Source organism: Gambusia affinis, linkage group LG16, assembly GCF_019740435.1.
Source record: "Gambusia affinis linkage group LG16, SWU_Gaff_1.0, whole genome shotgun sequence".
Classification (NCBI taxonomy): Eukaryota; Metazoa; Chordata; class Actinopteri; order Cyprinodontiformes; family Poeciliidae; genus Gambusia; species Gambusia affinis.
The window spans coordinates 7,295,282-7,315,264 of NC_057883.1; the positions used below are offsets into that span (position 1 = coordinate 7,295,282).

Below are 19,983 nucleotides of genomic sequence, written 5' to 3' on the forward strand. Positions count from 1 at the left end.
CCTTTTAGGGGACTCACTCGGTACATTTTGAAGACAAGCTAGTTTCCGTAGATCACAGATGTTCTCCGTCATTTTTCTTTGCTTTCATTTTTTTGTGATTAGTTTCTTTATGCTGTAGTTATTTCATCTGTTTTTTGTTTTAATTTACATATTTTTCTTGTGTTTTTATTGAATTTTTAATGATTTCTTGCATTTTTATTTTTTCTATTTCACTGTTTTGTTATGAGAAAAAAAAATCTGCAATTAGTTTTTTTTTATGTCTATCGTATTGTAATTTATTTTGTTCTTTTATTTGTTTTTTTCTGTCTTTTTTTTAATGCTTTTCCCCTTTTTTGTTTTAGAAAAGTTTCTGAATTTATCTTATTTTTTTTAATTGCTGGTTTGGTCGTTTACATATTATTTAAAACTCCAAAATAATTTTGTGTTAGGTGTGACGCACATTATTAACTTTAGTACAGTTAGAAGACTAATGGATCAGCAAGTACCTGGACCCACCTCTGTCTCCACCATTCCTCATGTTGGTGTCGTCGTCCTCCGCCGCGTCGTCCACTTTGAAAACAAACACAACCCAACATTTCAGACGCAACGACTTGGGTTAGATGGAAGTGGAAGATTCCTTGAACACAGACTGGAGACCGACCTGAGTGGAGCTCCTTCACCAGCGATGACATGGTGTTTGTGATTGAGTCAGCAGCAACTAAAAGATCGTTCCGAAGGTTTCTGGGTACACCTAAGGAACAATAAGATGGGCCATCATTGGTTCTGTTCTGCTTTGCAACGTGTTGCCTTTCAGCTGCGATACCATTTAGGCATTTCTCTAGTTTTGCTTCAATATTTTCGGAAGCTCCACGATTCTCAGCAGGTTTTTACATCAGTGTTTTGTTTTTTTTTTCAGTTTTTTTTTCTCCGAAGAGTTTTTGCGGCGTTAGTGGCTCGTATTTTTGCGACAGTAGGCAGACAGGAAAGCGGGTGAGGAGAGGGGGGAAAGACATGCGGCAAAGGTCGTCGGGACCGGGAGTCGAACCCGCGACGTCCACGTCGAGGACTAAGGCCTCCAAACGTGGGGCGTGCTGACCCCCTGCGCCACCACAGCACGCCCCACATCAGTGTTTTGTTGTTTTTTTTTTGGTAAGGAGTTGGATTCGACTCACCCTGAGAAAAGGCCTCCAGCACGTCTCCTCCCACGCCTGCCAGGCAGTCCTGCGGTGTGTGAGTCGGGGTGGATCCGGCCGAGGTGGAGCGGATGGGCATGGGCATGGAGCAGCCGGCACCGTGACTGGGAGAGGAATGAGGGGAGCCTCCAGACTGGGACTGTGAAAGGCAAAATCAGTCAAAAACGCTTAAACAACCTATTTACTGCATCATTAACCTCTTCTTTTTTTTACAATGCTAGCATATAGGCAGATAGAAAACAGATAAGCGAATAAACACAACAGGAAATCTTGCACATAAGTCAAATGTTCTAACCTAACAACCTAAAATAAATACTTAACATGAAATGTTAAAGCACTGCATCGTTTAATGACAAGAAAAGTTCGGTAAAACTGAGATAAAGTTGCTCTAAATTTCTTATTTTTTCTTCCTTTATCGGCATAAATGTGGCTTTAGTGGGCGCATTTATGCCGCACAGAGGCGTCAGTGGTACAGCGCGCACACACGCGAGCAAACCAAATGCTGCAGCAATGACTTAATAATATCACCTCTGACTCTCATACTGCACAACGCAGTATGCACCAAGGAAAATTCACTTATTTCTATGAGCAGAAAAATGGACACTTATGGACGTTGAACTTCCAGCTCAAGATGGTCAGACATTAAATATGTATATAAAAAAAAAGAGTAAATTTCCTCACTAAGTCCTGATGCAGTTAGACAAAATAAATTTGACACGGTTTGTCAGAGCTGATGTGAAATACTTAAGAAATGTCCATAACTTCCACATTTAAATGTACAGATCTCTACTGTCAGTTGTTCTCTGTTTTCTCTTCATGCTCCACTGCTTGAGTTTCTCTCATTCAAACTCCTTTACTGAATCGGGAGGTTAATAAATGGGATGGGTCCTGTGCTGAGTCCGGACTAATAAAAGCACGGTATTCTTGAATTGGTTTGAACACATCATTGGACAGGATGACGCTAACCTTCATGCTCAGGTCCAACGGAAGAATTATCTACGCAGTAGTCAGGAGTTGATGTCAATGAAAAATGTGATGTTTTTCTAAGTCGATTTCACAAAACGTACGCAAACTGTGTCTGTGAGGAACAGAGGGAAGCGCAGGGACCATCGACTACTGTAAGCACTTTGCAAAGCGAATTGAGAGCAACTTACAGCCTGCTTCTGCTCCTCATCCTATCAGCCAACAAAGGTGAGCAGAGAGAAAGCGAGAAGAGCGAGAGCAACAAAATTAATGAAAAAAAAGGAGAAAGTGATTTCTGCATGCATCACATGGCACACGTTTACATGGCATAACATCAAGGTAGTTTGTTGTGCGTGGGGCGGAAGACACATTTCATCTATTCAAATCCCAATTATCGCAGGTAGCTTAGCAGCAACGAGCCAGTAAGAAAACCCAAAGAAGAGCAGCTGACCCGAGACGTTTTAATGCTCTACCTACGTTGGGGGTCTCGTGCTCCCACCTGCAGGTAAATCTTCTCGAATCAGGAGGCGGTCTTACCTTCAGCAGCCTCATCAGACCCTCCAGCTGGACCATCAGCTCCCGCCTGCTCTCCTGCAGGGCCGACATGCGCCTCTCCAGCTCGTCCTTCCTGTGTCTGAGGACGGCAGGCGACACGGTTCACGTTTTAGGCTTGTTCATTCGCGTGTGAATTTTGGGTAAAAACAGCAGCCTGCGTTCTAGTCAGAGTGCAAAACCAAAACAACAACAACAACAAAAAGGTGAAGCTGACCCTGAAAGTTTTTGATTGATTTGTGGTAAGCTGAAAGTTATTTATTTATATGAAAAAAAAAAAATCTGATTCAGCACAGAGTTCTTTTTTTTATTTTTTTAATTCATCTAATTATTGTTTTTGACAGGAGAACAAAGACTTATTTTTTTTAAACCAACTTGACACATGTGGACAAAAGAAATACATAAATTAGAGTAATCTGAAATCCTTCATTTGTGTTGGGGCTTGTTAGCGCCCTCTGCTGTTTATAGTGTTTAACTACATATCTCCAGATATTTTGAACCAGATATTTAGAAACTTCTATCCGGGACATTATAGCAGCAGATCAGAAAGAGAACAGAGAAGACTAGTAAAAAAAAGAAAAACAATGAAAAAACAATAACGTAATTTTGAATATTGCCAATGTGAAAAAATCTGTTGTGTTAGTTTGGAATCTTTTTACCCTTTACAAGTCATTTTCTTGTTCTTGTTTTTGGGTCAAACTTAAATGTAAAAAAAAACAACAACTACATTTTATCTAAAACAAAGATAACCCGATTAAACAAAATGCAGATCCTGTTAATCACAGCAAAAACTAAGATTAAAATAACTTTGGCAAAAATGGAAGCTTCTGCTTATGGCAACATGCGTAACATTTCTACCTCTGTTCACTTTCTGCAAGCTTTCCGATTTATTATTTAGGACCGAGCACACACACACACACACACACGCAGACACACACGCACACACACAGAAGATGTTCTTTGAGGCTGTGTAGCCTGTTGTTCCTGCAGAAGTCTCTTCCAAGAACATAACCAAGAGGTGACCCCAAGCTCTGCGTCACGACAGAAAATTATTTCAGGAAAGAAAAAGAGAAGAGGTGTTTTCAGGCATGCCTTGGCTCTCTACTTGTGTGTATCTTCCTGTTATCGTCAGCTCAGCGATGCTGCATCACGTGTCGTTTCATCTCGTACCTGAGGAGTCGCAGCTCGGTCAGGAGCGTGGGGTTCTGCTGGGCTTTTTCTGGCGTGGGCTGGGAGGCCTGTTCATGCTCCAAACGGAGCCTCTGGATCTCCTGCAAGATCTCCCTGATTTGGGGAAATATATTTTAAATGTAATAGAACTTTTTTTATTTTTATCCCCCCCACAACGAGAAAACTGAATTAGGTTAAATAATGAAGCGGACCGGTTTTTGTTCTCCAGCTCCGCGATCAGCTGCCTCTGTTGCTTATTGGCATCGAAGTTGAAACTCAGGTCTGTTGGAGGACACTGTTGCTGCAACACAAAACCCAGTGAGGAGAGTTACAAATACAGCAAGAGTGTTCATGCTTTTTATCGTTCTGTCATGATTCAGCCACAGACGTGGACTGAAGAGTGGAAGGAAAAACTGACCTATGGGTTTTCAAACCTTTTTACCAATGGAAATCGGAAAAGTGTGGTGTGCATTTTTTACTCAGCTCACCACAGTCGCTGACTGTGAATTTTTCGTCTAGTTTCCAATGCAGATAACAGATACCGTCGAAGGTCGTCATGGGCGTGGCGCGTTTAAAAATGGCAGCATACTGAGTGTTCATTTCAACGCTGTTGGATAGCACAGACACCCAACTTTATAAAAATAGTGTTTTTATACTGGTTTTGCCTTTTTTCTTTTTTTTTTTAAACTTTCAAATAAGGCCAGATTTATAATAAATCATTTTCGCTATAATTTTGTGCAAATTTTTCGCATTTGCTGCCCCTTCAGTGAACGTTTTGTGACCAGGAAATGCTTGAATGCAGTATGACACCCACTTCCCAGATTTCCTCAAATGCACCGTATTTTTAAAACAAGCAATGAAAAATCTTTTGTCTGTATTTTAGCATGAGAGACGTGGTGAGAGAGACTCTGGAGAGAGCCTTGGAGACAGAGCGCAGTGACGTTTTGGATTTTACTACGAGTGTTTTGGATGAGTTGCTTTTAGACTATGGGTGTAGTAGAGTTCGTGAGGGGTTAAGAAAAAACTAACTTTATTTTATTTTGGGGTATCACCACAATATTTCAAATTTTTACATGTCAAAAATGTGAAAACCACGTGTCATTTCCTTCCACTCCACAGCTATGCACCACTTTGTGTTGGTCTGCTCCATAAAAGTCCCCAGATTACACTGAGGTTTGTGGTTTTAAAAAGGAAAAAAACGCTCCTAACAATAACTTCTATGACTTGGAGGTTTGAAACACAGCTTGACTGAAACGGTGAGGCACTTACTGTGGAGTTGCCTGCCTCAGCTGCCAGGCGCGCAGCGTATCGTGCGATGAGCCGGTGCTCTTCGTCTAACCGGCTGGGACTCTCCAAAACACTGACCAAATTCAAACACAGAGCAAAACATCAAACACACACACATATACGCAGTCAATCTGATCATATGCAGAGAAAAAATATTTCAACAAATCAATTCAGGAGTCCAGAATTGGTAGAAAACGAGCAAAAAAAGATCAGAGGAATGAAACGATGATGACCGGATAAGCAGCATGCAGGATGCTGTTATGACAGTTATGAGTATCTGCTTTGGTCGTTTCAGCCAAGCAAAGAGATTTCAAATACTGTCCAAGAGTTAAAACGATCATGGGCGGGACACATGGAGTGGGCAGATGATGGGACATATGCTCAAACGGTGCGGGGAGCATTTCCAGTTCCGACTGGAGGATGACCAACAATTAAACTCAGCGTGGCCGTAAAGCTGCTGCACCGACTTAACGGTGCTGAGCGACTTCTCTAACCGAGCTTGACGAACACAGCAAAAAGTGGCTTTTTTGTGCCTCTTTTACTAAGTATTTGATGCCAATTTAAGAATTCAGGTCATCAAAGACACTTTAATATCCTACAAACATAACCTGGGGAAATCCAAAATAGTGTTTCTCAAATGATGATTTAAATTTATCTCAAAGAGAAACGAAATGTGTAAAACAAGATGAACATGTATATACACACATCTGGATCCAGGTTGGTTTGGAGAGCTAATTTTACTCAATACACAAATAATTTCAAAATTGCATTTTCCTTTAAAGCAAAGCTTAAAACCTTCTTAGAGGTTTTTTTTTGAGTAACACTGATGAATATGATTGATGTGTTGACATTTGATAAAAATGTAATGTTTATTGCCTGTTTCCATATTTTAATGATGTGAATCATTTTGAAATGGGCTGCACAAATAAACTTGACTTGACTTTTTTTTTTTTTTTGCTCACTTTGGGTATTTTTGTTTGAGATAGAAATTTGTTTGATGAGCTGAAACCTTCACAAAACAAAACAGGGAAAACTGCAACTTTAGCTACTTTGTTATCATTGCATGAACGACCCCTGAATGAACCGAGGGGTTCGGCAGAACTGACGGATCTGCCGAAGTGTCCTTCAGATTCCTTGACAGGCTCAATGTTGTGTCACAAATTAAGATGAAACAAAAACCATGTAAAGGAACTCAATCAGAGCGGGACATTAAAAAAACATCCTGCTAAATGGGTCTCGTTCTAAATAATTTACAGACTCGCTGATACCGATGTTTCTTGTAAGAATATGGCGACACATCAGGGAATTGCTCTGCTCGACTCTTGGAGTTCTGATGCCACGTCCACATTGTCCTACTTTTTTTTTTTTTTTTTGACAAAAACAAACCAATTTACCTTTTAGTTTATTTTCCCCAATCTGGCACATTTGCTGCATGCATCCTGTATTTTGTCTTCAACTTAAGCCTAAACTGCCCATCGCTACAATTTTGAAGCTTCAAACTGATAGCGCGCCTATTCAGAGTATTATCTGGACCAGATCGCCGTCGGCAGGCTCAGGTTCGGAGAATCGGATCAAGTCAGAACGCTGGGACAGAAAGCCAATATCAGCTTAGGTGTTGTGCTATATTTGGAGTATTTTCACCGCTTCACCTTGCGATCATACAGCCCTACCCCACAGGGAGCAGAAGACGTGACATTCATCTTTACTTGAAATAAAAAGAAAAAAAAATAGAGGTCATAGATAAAAATAGTATTTTTGTTGTTGTTGTTGAAAGTTACTAAAACATAAAAGTCAAGGTCAAAGGTGGAGCAGAAAGTGGTTTTGATCTGCAATAAGACTTCAGTTCACTGAAGAACATATGCCAGAGTTAAAGAACGCCAACATGAATTCATTTTTGCAAAAGCTCCAATTTGGATAAAGTCAATAAAATAAATGGATTCCAAAGCATTCGGAAAGTCGGATGCAGTCACAAAGCTAATGCTAACCGTTAGCATCGACGAAATGTAGCTGTTTTCCTCTACTGGATGCATGACATGAACTTTACTGAAGCAGAGCGACAACGAGCTTCATTCAGCAGGAGCACATTTCACTCACTGGCCTTTCATGTGACAACAGGGGAGAAAATGCTGGGAAATCTTAACAGTGTATTAATATTTATTAGGAAGACAGGGAACAACTCAACCGGGCTGAACTGAACGTGGCCCCCACACGGCAAAAACACAAAATCTCATCAAGTATTTTTGGTGTGGTTTCCAGTACAAATGTCTTAGTACACTGTAAATAAGACTAAACTAACTAAGAAAATATAGGTGCATATTCTGGAATATTGATAAATAGCACTAGTTCTGTTGGTAGATTATTTCCCTGGGCTGGAGTTGCCATAGAAACATTTTGTTCAGAGGATGATAATATGTCCTAGTGAAAGTATAGACCTGAGTCCAATTGAGAATCTGTAGCAAAACATGAAAAGTCCCATTGATGGATGATTTCAATCTAATTTTCCTTTCAAAGAAGAAATGACAAAACATTTCAGTGTCTCTAAAGGGGGAGGTAATTTTTTTTACTCTAACTGCAGCAAAAAGTTACTCTCTAAGAGGACTGGCGCAAATGCATGCCACACTTAGGGAAATGTATTTTTCCTTCCAGCTCAAAATCACGTAGTAAAACGCCAATAAAATGCACCGAAACTTGTGGTTGTAACATGACTGAGAGTGAAAAAAGGCTTCAAAGTGCGACTGCGTGTTCTTGTTCCCATCTCTCAGCAAAATCCATAACGCTGCTTCCCCAGGATTCCTGCTGCGTTCTCATCGCCACTTCAACGTCATCCCTTTTCTGTTTGCTTGGGTCTCTATAATCCCTGTGATAATTGGGAGAAGACATAGTTTCCGCCATCTTGTCTTTGCCGTCTCCCCTAAATCCTTCATGTAGTCTCTTCAATTAATCAAACACTTCTTATTTTAGATGCTAGTTGCTCTAGTGTGCTTCTTGTTTTGTTTTTTGGGTTTTTTTTCCTGGAGTTTCTCTGCATTACAGATGTTAGGAGCTGCTAGGGGTTTAAGAAGTGATCAGTAAGACTGGAGATTATTCAAATTAGTCAAGCAAATAGATAAAAATTACAAGAAAAACAATGGTTGAAGTAATTACCGATACAACAGTTATGGTGTGATTTCATGCGCTACTTTGGCCCTTCAAATGGCAACTGTGCAGCTGTTTTGACCCCTACGAGGCAACAACATCCTCTGCGAGTGCCATCTTCACACAGCTGCGCTGACTCACAAAGCAAAATGTCAAGACAAAGGTTATTGGGCTTCTGCGTTACCGTCAGTGAGAGGAACCTCGGGAGAGCATCGCCTTTCCTCGTACTGGAGCCGCAACACAAACCCGTCCGCTGACCTCCATGGGTTTGGATGCGTGACGTCGTTACATACCCAAAAACCAGCACCGCGCCGTCAGAAATCATCTTTACTCTACTTCTGTTCATCTCACTCAAATGTTAATGTCATAAATGATTGGCTTGATGGTTCGATTTTGAAGATTACGTGGGAAACCCCCTCTCCCCCCACCACATTTTAGATTAATGGATTCTTTTTTACAGCCAGCTGCCCTTCAGCTGACAAAGTCCTTGGCGAAGGCTGATGACTCCGCCTGAGACTTCCACACCCCCTTCGTTCACGGTTTCCCCCAGATTTCCGACGAAGTCGTCTTGACTAACCCGCCGCAGGAGCTCCCGAGTCTCTGAGGGCTCTGAACTCGAGAGCACAAATTGCCGTAAAGATTTGCCGGAGATACACAGCGCACACGAGATGGAGAAAATCTAGACCTGCAGGGAGAGGATGCATTTACGTTGCAAGAGCGCTCTTCTCCGTCGCCGGCTTCATAACCACAGAGCTTCGTTACCCGCTGTAGTAAATAATGATGCCAGAGTCAAGGCTCTCGCACAAGATGGACTGAAATGAGAGGAGGCTGGTAGGGCGACCAGGCTCCATCCAGCTCCATCATAATCTTTTGGCATGTCATCCTGTTAGGTAGATGTGATCACATATTCACTGCGACAGCAGAGCATATTTTCTAACTAAAAATACACCCGGAAGGTCACGCTCCTCGGAGGCAAAAATACGTGCAAAGGGGGTATGGTTTGCCGTTTTTATTTTGATCAGAGACAATCTGTCGTCTATTTTAAGAGCGGGCTCAATTCAGGAGTGATTAAAACAGATTTATATGGATTTTCTGGGCGATTTATGGAGCTAGTTTGTCGTCTCAGGGCCAGGACTGTGATCCTAATTTTTATAGTAACTGTGAGTAAAACAAAACAAAACAAAAAATTACGCTTAGATATCATCAACACTAAAATTTAACAGAAAAATAAGATGTATCGCTGAATTTTTCTACTGCTGCACAAACATTAGATTGACTTTGGCATTTTGATATAAGATTAAGCAAAACTTTATACTTGCTTGCTTTCATGAGCACATTACCACACAGTTTTGCTGATCAGTTCTTTACAGAGTAAAGCATTCATAAAAAGTTGATACAGTGCCTCAGAGGAATAACCCTTGAACATTTTGCTTTTTCTCACAATACAATCACAAACTTTGAAGTATTTTACTAAGACTTTTTGGGACGTAATGTAGTGCATAGCAACATAAAAGTAACATTAAAAAACAGTCGTCTTGATGGCATAATGCTGAGGAAGTTGTGTTTTTTTGCCACACATTTACAATGTAGGCTCAAAAGGTTCAATTTTGCACAAATATCTATATTTGTTTAAAAAAAAAACAGGAAGTTGAAAACCATATATTATTTTAGGGTTATGTTTTAGTAATTTTTTTCTAAAACAAGTTTACAAAAAAACAGCCCCATGGCATAATGCTGCCATTACCATCTTTTAGCTGGGGAATGATGTGTTCAGGATGATGTGCAGTACTACGGTATTGTTTTTTGCCACATATTTGGCATGTAGGTACAAAATGTTCTATGTTTGACACATTTTTATAATTTTGTATTTATATAAAAAGTGTTAAAAACTATTCAACATTACTATTGAATTTACAATTACATGCTGTTTTGTGTTGATCTATCATATAACATACCAAGAAAATAAATTTAAGTTTGATTGAATGCCTTTGCAACAATGTCATATCTAGTGGCTAACTAGCCTAAACTCACTAGCTTAACAGATATCCTCTTAACTTGTCATTTGTGATTTAATACCTCTAGTAATCTTAATAAGAGTGATGTTGTTAATATCAAAATTGTTATTTTTGTGTGTGTATGTGTCTGGAAATAAACAGAGTTTTATTTTTCCTCATTTGTGGCTAAGTGTAGAAGCCTTCTTTAGCTAGCTGACTAGTTAAGAGAGCGGGATGCTAGGTTTCTTCACGCTCGTGCTGAGAGAGAAAACTCTGGCCTGACATTGCAGTAGAACGGTACAACATAATATTTTGTCAGTTTTGAAACTCTTCAAAACTTTGGAGTACCTTCAATCTGGTCCTTGTATAGTCAATTACGGGGGAGATTACAGTCGTATCTTCAAAAAGCTTACCTTTTGGTAGGAGTGGGTGCACCAGAGGACATGAGCATTGTGTCGTTCATGTTGTTGGTCGCTGCTTTCGGCTGACTAAAACAAGACAAGATTAGAGGGTTTTAATGCTACTCCGCAGAGGTCTGTGCTGCTTGACACTGGGAATGGGAGGAGAACAATTTACATTTTTACAAATAATGATAAATCAAGCTGTTCTAACTTCAGCTTCATCCAGCTGTAAGTAAGAACGTAAGAGCGGAGGCAGGAAGAGGAATCATTAAAACCCACAGAATGTGGTGCACCGAAAAAAAACAACAAAAAAACGGGCAGCAAGGTGGAACTGCTGTGATATAATCAACTTTCCTGCAACTGATTTAGATGTTTTAAGGCAATTAGCTCAACTCTAATTAACAAGTGCAAGAGCAACAACAACAAAATAAACAAAGCAACGCACATCTCTGGATTTGCATCCTCTGAATCTGCACCTTGTAGTTATTAACCTCGATTCTGTTTCGCTTTATTTACATCTCTCATTATGACACAGAAGGCAGAGCACAGTGGAGAACTCCTCTGTACTGACTCGGCTACATATGAATTTATAGGTATATGAGAATACTGTTGTTAATAGCTTCATGCAGGTTTTTTTTTTTGCATTATTCTACTTTTAAAACAAAACAGAAATAATAATAAAAACATTTAAACAGGATTATCTACTCACACACTCTTATTTGTTTAATATTTTTGATATACTTGATATTACACATTAGAAAAACACACAAGTAAGTCATCTACTCTATTCTTTCCTAAAAGCCATTTGCTCCAACTTTCCACTATTTTTGCATCAGGAGAGTAAAAGAAAAAGTGTGAGCGCTGAACCTTGCACATACTATTTCTGTCCTCCATGACACATCCAACCACTGCTGCTGCTGCTGCCAGATGCCTAATCTGTCCTCAACTGAGCAGGCGAGCATCTCAATGTACTACACTGCTGCTGTCTCCAAGGAAACTCGGCAGTCACATGACTTTGTGACGACGTAGATTTTCTATGTCTCACTCACGCTCCTTTTCTCTCTCTGAGGCTCTGCTCTGACTCTGTCTTTTCGCCTTGCTACATGCAGACATGCTGCAAAATGGGGAAATGTTATTTGCTTTAGCTTAGCCAAAATGCTAATAGGTAATAAATAAATAAATAAATAAATAAAAATACAAAATGTGTCCTATTTAAAATTGTGCACAGAATGCTCATCTATGGATGCGAGCATATTTACATTTACATATCTTAACTCCTCCCTTTACCTTCAGCGAGTTACATAAATCAAAGCTCCTCAGCGCTAGACATCTAAAAATAATCTTCAGCCCCGTTTTGAATCTATTAATGCAACTCATGTGTAACAGCAGGGTCCAATAATAAAAAAAACCCTAATTTTTATTTTTGGGTTTTAGTACTTTTATCTAAAATAAGTCAAATCTAAAACGTAGCTCAACTCACTCGCATAATTGCCTACGGATCCGTGGCTCATTACCCGCATGAAGTTGATGGAGGACGTCCAGCCCAGACACTGGATAGAGATCCAGTGTCTCAGAGGTCAACATTCAGGCATTAAAACGATCTAAGCCTGCAAAGCGCTAAGGCCCGTTTCTCCTGAATGACAGACAGATATTCATTTCTTGTGGCACAGCAAGACAGGGGAAACTAATGGCCTAGATCAGAAGAATATTTTAGGCGAGGTTCTGCAAAAAGGTTTGAAGGAGTTAGTATCTAATCTGTAATGGAGAACTTTGATAGAGGTGGGAGATTAAGTTTAATTTTGGGTGCTCTGAGCTACAGACATTGTTGACTGATTAAATAAACTAACTAAGGTCTTTCAAAACCACAATGCACATCTTTTCATTGCTTTGTGCATTTTTGGCTAGGAATAAGATTTAAACAACATAACTAGAGGAAGACATATAAACTGTAAACCGAGAAGCAGAATGGCTTCCAATGTTATATAAGACATGGAAGCCACAACAACCAGAGGACTGAGCTAATTGATCAGTTGAACTCCAGATTGCTACGTTATGTGGTCTGTTGTCATTTATTATGTGGTTGTCATGTGAAATGAGATGACAATTTTGTAAGTGTTCTAGAAGAAGTAGACACTTTGCTTTCTTCTGTCCCTTGTTCTTGATGATGTGAATTTCCACCTTGGCAATCATGACTCATCAAATTTTCAACCATCACGTCACATGTTTGAGCTACAACTGGTCCACAGTCTTCCAACTCACAAAGTTACCAAAGAGCAAAATCTCATTTTCACAAGAAACTGTGCCATCCAGGCCTTCTATGCACTTTTCTGATGACTATTTTATGGATTTCTGAGGGGTCTCCTGGGAAGATCCTGTTTTGACCCCCGGCTCTTTCAACCTCTAGCACATTCTCCTCTCTCAATGTTACGGATGCCAAAGAGTCATTGAGCTCTTGCCTAAATAGTCTCTGTCCTCTATCCACCAAACCCACTCACTTCTCCCAATCCCACTGTTGGCTCAACGATGCCCTCCGGTCACTGTGTAACAACGTCCGAGCTGCAACTCAAAAAATCCTGCAGCTCTAGCAAGCTTCTAGGCTATGTTGTCATCATTCTCTGAACACCCAGAAATTATTTTCTTAAAACTTAAAAAGCCTATTTAACCCTCTGCCACTCACAGATTCAGATACAGGAAAAGAGTTTACCAAACTAACCAAACCTTCCCTAATCAAAAGTGTCTTTAACTCAGCCAGCAGAAGTCCTACTGTTGCTTTTATTCATTTAATCATTTTATTAATTTTGCCCCCTGACTGAGAAAAGTGTGAATAAACGTCTCACATGTAATCATACTCCATCCCAGTTGGACCTTGTTCCTACCAATCTGCTCCTGTCAATAGCTCCTACTAACTGCAGCAGTCTCACATGTAATTAATGCTTCACTGACATTCGGTATATTTCCCACCGGACTCAAACATGCTTGGAGTATTACATTCTCCTTCAGACCCATGGAGAACTACCAGCCAGTCTCTCCTGTTTTCATCCAAAACCATTGGAGGGGTGGTGGTGTGAATACTGCCAACCTCCTTGACATAAAACAATCTGGGTTCAAAAGTAGCCTCGCCACTAAAGTGACTCTGTTGTCTGTCACAAAAGCCTTGAAAGAAGTAAGAGCACCATCTCCTTATGTTACTCAAATTATCTGCTGCATTAGATTGTGAGAAACCAAACCACCGAAGGCAGAAGGAAAACAGTTGATCACATCCTGCCACCGTCAATCCAAGTACATTCAAGCAGGTGATGTCAAAGTTATCATACACTCAGGACACAGTGAGTGATCCCCACTCTATGAGACCGAATCGAAGTGACGGGATCATGAAAACATGCTCTAACACGTGACGCATCAACAACCACTGCTACAGAATTAGGTCACCATAGCTGTGCAGATTCAAGTGCGGCAGCGAGAATGATGTGTGATTCACTTAAGAGCAGGAAATGAGGCAAAAGGCCACAAAAATAAATTATATGTTAAAGGAAAGTAGCACAAGAATGGCAGAATGAATGGGAGTTATTGTCACTAGGGCTGGACGATATGGCTGAAAAACCTACCACGATATTATCGTTTCACATCGGTCGATATCGATAATTATTGAGCAGTTTTTTTTGTTTTAAATATCTGAAATACTTCCAAACTAGTGAAGTGACGTTTCTGGTTTCATTCACAGTTTTTGCTTCATGTCGGTGGTTTTTAGTTGTAAGTTGTTGTGAGGCACTGTGGCGAAACCTTAAACAGCTTGTTGCTAGGTAACCAAAGAGTGAGTCAGCTGATGCCACACAGCTTGCTCAGCTGGCCAAATTGAGTAGCTCAGGATGACGAATTCCACGTCTCATATTTTGATTTTAATGACGCCAATGTATTTTTGCATTGGCCAGGAGATAACGTCAAATTGTAAAGCAGGGACATATGTTTTAAATATTTTATGAATTTCTAAAGAATTTATAGTGAAGAGAAATTTACTTTCTGAATATTGAATGTGGCGTACAATTTGACACTACAGCATGTATTAAATCTGAATGCAAAGCACAGACAATGCCTGTGTGAGTCACTTTGACAGAAGCGGAGCTAGCTCCATCGGCGAGAGGAAGCTTTTCAGACAAACGGTGGTTGCAGAACGGATGCATCCTCTTCTAAACAACAAATCCCCAAGAATCTGCCTGACACTTTGAGAAAGGAAAAAAAATCCACAGCCCAGTTCTCGGTTAGACGTCGCTCCACACGCCGGTAAATATTTCAAAATAGCACGAGAACAGCAGCACGTTGTCAGAGTGTGTCCGTTCGATTTGGGTGGTCTGATCAAACCTGACGCTATAGCCTGATTCTGCCATGCGTTCTGACACAGGCTTTGTCAGCGCTCACACACACACACACACACACACACACCTGAGATATGATGGGGACTTATAATATGAAATGACAACTCATCGAAGACAATGTTTATCCAACTTGGCAAAGACTGGCGGTAGTTTTAGAGTTCATGTCTCAGGCTACTGTTACTCTTATTGGGATCAGTACGATTCAGGAAAAGAGGTAGCAGGGAAAAGATTCAGGAGTCATGAATGATATGGAGATTACTTATCCATACACCCATCCATAAACCCTCAGATGATCCAAAACTTTGCTACTGGAGGACAAACTGATCACTTTTTCTCACTCTGCTACTTTCTTCTTCTACTGTTCTCCATCTCACATTATCTGCTGGTACTTAAGACATTATCTTTAGGTTTTTCCCTCCAGAGATGCTACATCTGCTCCTGCGTACTGCTTGACTGTGTATATCTTCCCGGATGGAAGCATCAGCTGCCAATAACTAAACGTTCTCCCTCGATCGTGGTGCTGTATTTATTAGCATGTAGCTTGTGATGTTTTTGTCTCAGCTGCTTGGTTAAGTACTTTTTGGTTGCAGGCAGAGCAGCGTAATGTCGCTTTTGCCACCAAGAAAGTAATTTTAAATTACTTTGATGGCCTCCTGGTAAGCGCACAATTAGGTTGCAGCGTAGCCACTCCGTTGTAGTTCTCAGATCAGCAATACGAAGCCGGAGTACCTGAGCCACACGTTGCAGATTAGCAACCACTGCTGTGACAACGCTGCTCCACACACCACCACTATCTCACTACGTGAGTTTAATGCATAATGTCACCCATACCAAACACAATATGAACCACATCGTGATCTTGATTCACCTCAAATGACCTTCTCTATGCTCTGCAAAGACCGTCAATGTTTTTTTTATCATGTATTGACTGGACCACTTTCACACATTTCAGCACATTAGTTTCTGATTTTATTGTCAGTTTTAAACCAAGTTGGTTAGTACTGAATCACATATATTTTCTATAGGATCTTGTGATAGATACAAAGAAACCATTTTCAAGGAGAAGACTTGAAAATGGATGTGACAGCGTTTCACATATGAGGACTCATGAAATTATGCTAGCTTGTAAAATAGAATAAAATTTTTAAAAAGAGACTAACAACACATTTTCTTTGGCTGCATGCCTGATTCATTCATCCTCGGGTACATATGCAAATGTACATTTTCTTGCAGTCAACAATATTTTATTAATAATCAAAAGAAAAGCAGAGCTTATTTGTGCCACTATGCAGCCCGTGTACGCAGTTAAAGTTGCTTCCTAATTATCAGACTGGTACACAAAGCTTCAAGTATCTTATTCAGGTATTGGTGTGACCATGTTTTAATAATTCATCAAGAAAAACAACAGTTTAGATAAAGAAAAGGGTTTACTGAAGGGCATTTAGGACTCTGTGGCAGGATTTACTCTTTTAGGGTGCATCTTGTAAAAAACAAACATCATAAAAAAAGAGAGAAGAACAATAACAGGGAGCAGAATAGATAAATGTGTGTTGAGGGCACTGGAAAGATTTAATCCGACATAGTCTCGGCTGCAAATTGTATTTCTTTTTATCGCTATTAATCTTCTTGCGTGATGTAATTTCATGCTACACAGCCTACATGGCACAACCTAATCCAATCGCCTCGTCTCTATGTGCAAAAAACACTCGGGTCGACAGTTTATTCTCCACTACGTGATGAATTGTAAATGTATGCAAATGTCATATCCATCTTGAATGCATAAATTTCAACAGGGTGCAGAAAAAAAAAAAAAAAACATAGAAAACTTTCCGCCAGTGGGAGGAGCCTGGGAGTGAGAACTCATTTGGAGCTGATGGTATCCATCATGCTGGAAAACAGGAAAACAGAAAGGAATGTATTGTTCTGTCTGTTTCCCTGGCATTTACTGAGCTCTCCTGCTAAAATGCAACTCTATCAATTACTCACTGACACTTGCCTGCAGCAGAGGCATAAAAAGACAGCTTAGATTGATAGTCGCGAAGGAGCTTCCTGTTACGGCCAAAAGCGATCGGAAGTGTTGAAAAGTCAGGCCAGAAAGTTGAGCTGTTGCCGGTTTGTGCCGGGCGTTAGGAAACCCATTTGTCACGTCTTTAAAGTTGTAATCTTAAATTTAGGGCTGAACGATTAATTGGATTAATCGCGATGAATCGATCATTGAAATGAATGAATCAACTAATTTAGTAACTGATTAATTGTTAACTGGAGAAAAAAAGACAAATTACTGAAAGAACAACATACTTAGAGCAGTAATTTATATATGTATATATATATATATATATATATAGCACTTCAGGAAAAAAAAACCTTTGTCTGTAAAAATATTTACAGACAAAGGTTTATGTCCTCAGGTGACATCATTTTAGCTTAATCTAGTTCAAGTTCTGTAAAGAAATCTCCTATTAGCACCTTCTGCTTTCCAATTACTGCTCAGTTAATCCAAAATATAATCAGTCAGATCAGTCCTTCCCTGTATTGCTGAGTTTTTCACATGTTGGTGTTAGAAATATTTTTTTAGCTGCAGATGAATCCTTTTGCTAAAAATGATTAATCATTTTACTAAAGAAATGCTGTCTTATTAAATTTTAGGCAATAACATTTTTTATTTTATTTTCTTATTTAAAAAAAGATTAATAAATTTGTTTTGTTTGCATCTTTTATACATTTCTAATATATACATACATATATATATATATATATATATAAAGTCCTAAATGAAAAGTCCACAGAATCTTACAGGTACTTTTTTAGTCAGATTAATCGATTACCTGTCAGAATAATCAATAGATTAATTGTTTACTAGTCGTTAGTTGCAGCCCTGCCTTAATGTTTTTATGTGGGAAGCAAAAGAGTTGCACAGAAACAACGCAGAAAGAAAATATGAAGGGGAACTCAGCTCCTCAGATCCGCTACGTGGATCAGTCCCAGCAGCAGTGCGACCGACTACGGAAACTCTCAGACTTTTTCAGTCGCGATGCAGATGCGTGTGCAGAGTTTAAGACAGCAGCAGAATATAATGCATTTCCTGTAACGACTTCCAGGAGCCCCAAAGTCTGGAATGTGAGATTGATGAAACCGTCCTGGTCTCATTGCCAACATATTGATGAAGATGACTGAGCTGTCATCTTCGGCCTGCGTAGCATCACACATGTTCCCGTTACAAAAAAAAAAAAAAAAAAAAAAACTGGACTGGATGGCTCAGTGAGTCGAGATGCCATAAGTCGTGTGATGATCGCGTCGTGAAACGATGGAAAATGTTACACGATGGAAACGGATTCCGTGTCACATTGATTCCTACTGTGCTGTTCGTCGACTCAGCAGTAAGTAATGTGTTGGGAGTAGCACTTACACGGTATGGGGGAGCTCCTGAGGTCTCTCTGCCTGCTCGGGGAACACGGGGTGCGGCGCCTCTCCGATGGGGACGCAGCCCAGAGATTTGCTGATCGCATGGCTCAGCTTTTTGGCCGGAGACTTCTGTGATAGCGGGCAGGAAAAGCAGTGTCACCTCTCGCCTGATGGGTTGATGTTGATGTTGCACGCTCAAACTTAAGCTGCTTCAGAAATCATTTACGTAACTAGGTATGTCTACTCTCTCAAACACTCAAACATAAAGATTTTACCAAGTAACTTTAATCTGGTTTCTAGATTAAAGCTAATTTACAAGTAACTTTTCAGCAGCAGGAGCTTTAGGAGCTATAGGAGCTTGTTTTTAGTCAATAATTCCTTAATATTGATAAAAAGTACATGTTGCATAAGCAAATTAGTTCACTTATGACAAGATGTTTTTCCTTTGTCCTAAGTGAAATAATCTGCCAGTGGAACATGTACTTTTTCACGAGTAATTGAGGAATTATTGACTAAAAACAACCTAACTAAAAACAAGCTCGTCTTGCCGAAGTTACAAGTTAGTTTTTGTTATTTTACGTTTACTAAGATGTTTGAACTAGAAACCAGACCAAAATCACTTGGTAAGATTTTGTGTTTTTGCAGGATTGATGAGGAACTCTGGAAGCTAATTTAGTGAGCTGCTCGCCACTAACTGCACATTTCTGAATCTCCTGCTGTTAAATCTGTGAACATAAACACATATACACTTTATACATCCATATATGTTTGGAAACGTATTTAACCCCTCAAACCTTATCATTCCTTTTTAACACACACTACAGGAAGAACACGTTTTTCTTCTCATGGTCTGATGTGAAATCAAACTGAACCTTTTACACTTTAGCTGAAAAACAAATTCCATTTCTCAAATGTCACAATAACGAGATATTAAATACGAAATCTTTTTCTTCTTAACTTCCTTTAAATTCTGAAGCTTACATACATCATCTACTTAGTTTTTGTATAGTTGCCTGCCTGACTCGGGTCAAATGTTTTCTGTCATGAAAACAGAAGTAAGACAGAACTGCAATAAAGTGTAAGTGTTATTCTGATAATTCTGACAAATAACACCCATCATTTAGTTGTCAGTTTAGATGCATGTTGCATATATCTTAATTTATTTTATCGCACTTAGTTTTTTTATAGAACTTTTAATCTTTTTATTTCCATAAGCTGGTAGAATCTGTAGTCGTTGTTGTTTCACACCTGTGGTTACAATTCATTTAAACTTTTTACCAATATCCATCAAATCTGGAGACATAAAAACTCCTCCCTTGAAATCGGGTTATTTCCTTTATCTTGTAACTCTGTTTCCGTCTTATATGTTATTTAACTAAACTGCTTAACTTTCTTGAAGTGAAATGTTCAGTCTGAATAAAAATGCCTTCAAAGTCAATTTTACAACAAATTGGTTTGACTAGATGATAAAAATAAAAGCGGCATCGTGTACACGGAGCACCTTGAGGCTTTTAGGGATAAAAACATATTAATGGCT

The 19,983-nt window shown here is 39.6% G+C and overlaps 1 protein-coding gene across 13 annotated transcripts in view; it reads right to left on the reverse strand.

Moving 5' to 3' along the window:
• Positions 1–19,983, reverse strand: part of dtnbb (dystrobrevin, beta b) — a 35,972-nt gene that overhangs the window by 4,796 nt on the left and 11,193 nt on the right. For 2 of the 13 annotated variants that reach the window (XM_044142571.1, XM_044142570.1), the window contains exons 10-19: positions 18,451–18,575; positions 10,687–10,761; positions 5,127–5,217; positions 4,070–4,158; positions 3,858–3,971; positions 2,673–2,769; positions 2,327–2,347; positions 1,152–1,311; positions 641–730; positions 486–549 (exon numbers count right to left, since the gene is read on the reverse strand). In XM_044142571.1, the coding sequence (XP_043998506.1) occupies positions 486–549; positions 641–730; positions 1,152–1,311; positions 2,327–2,347; positions 2,673–2,769; positions 3,858–3,971; positions 4,070–4,158; positions 5,127–5,217; positions 10,687–10,761; positions 18,451–18,575 (926 nt within the window). The remainder of the gene's footprint in view (positions 1–485; positions 550–640; positions 731–1,151; positions 1,312–2,326; positions 2,348–2,672; positions 2,770–3,857; positions 3,972–4,069; positions 4,159–5,126; positions 5,218–10,686; positions 10,762–18,450; positions 18,576–19,983) is intronic. The other 11 variants (XM_044142581.1, XM_044142580.1, XM_044142576.1 and 8 more) reach the window with 8 other exon arrangements.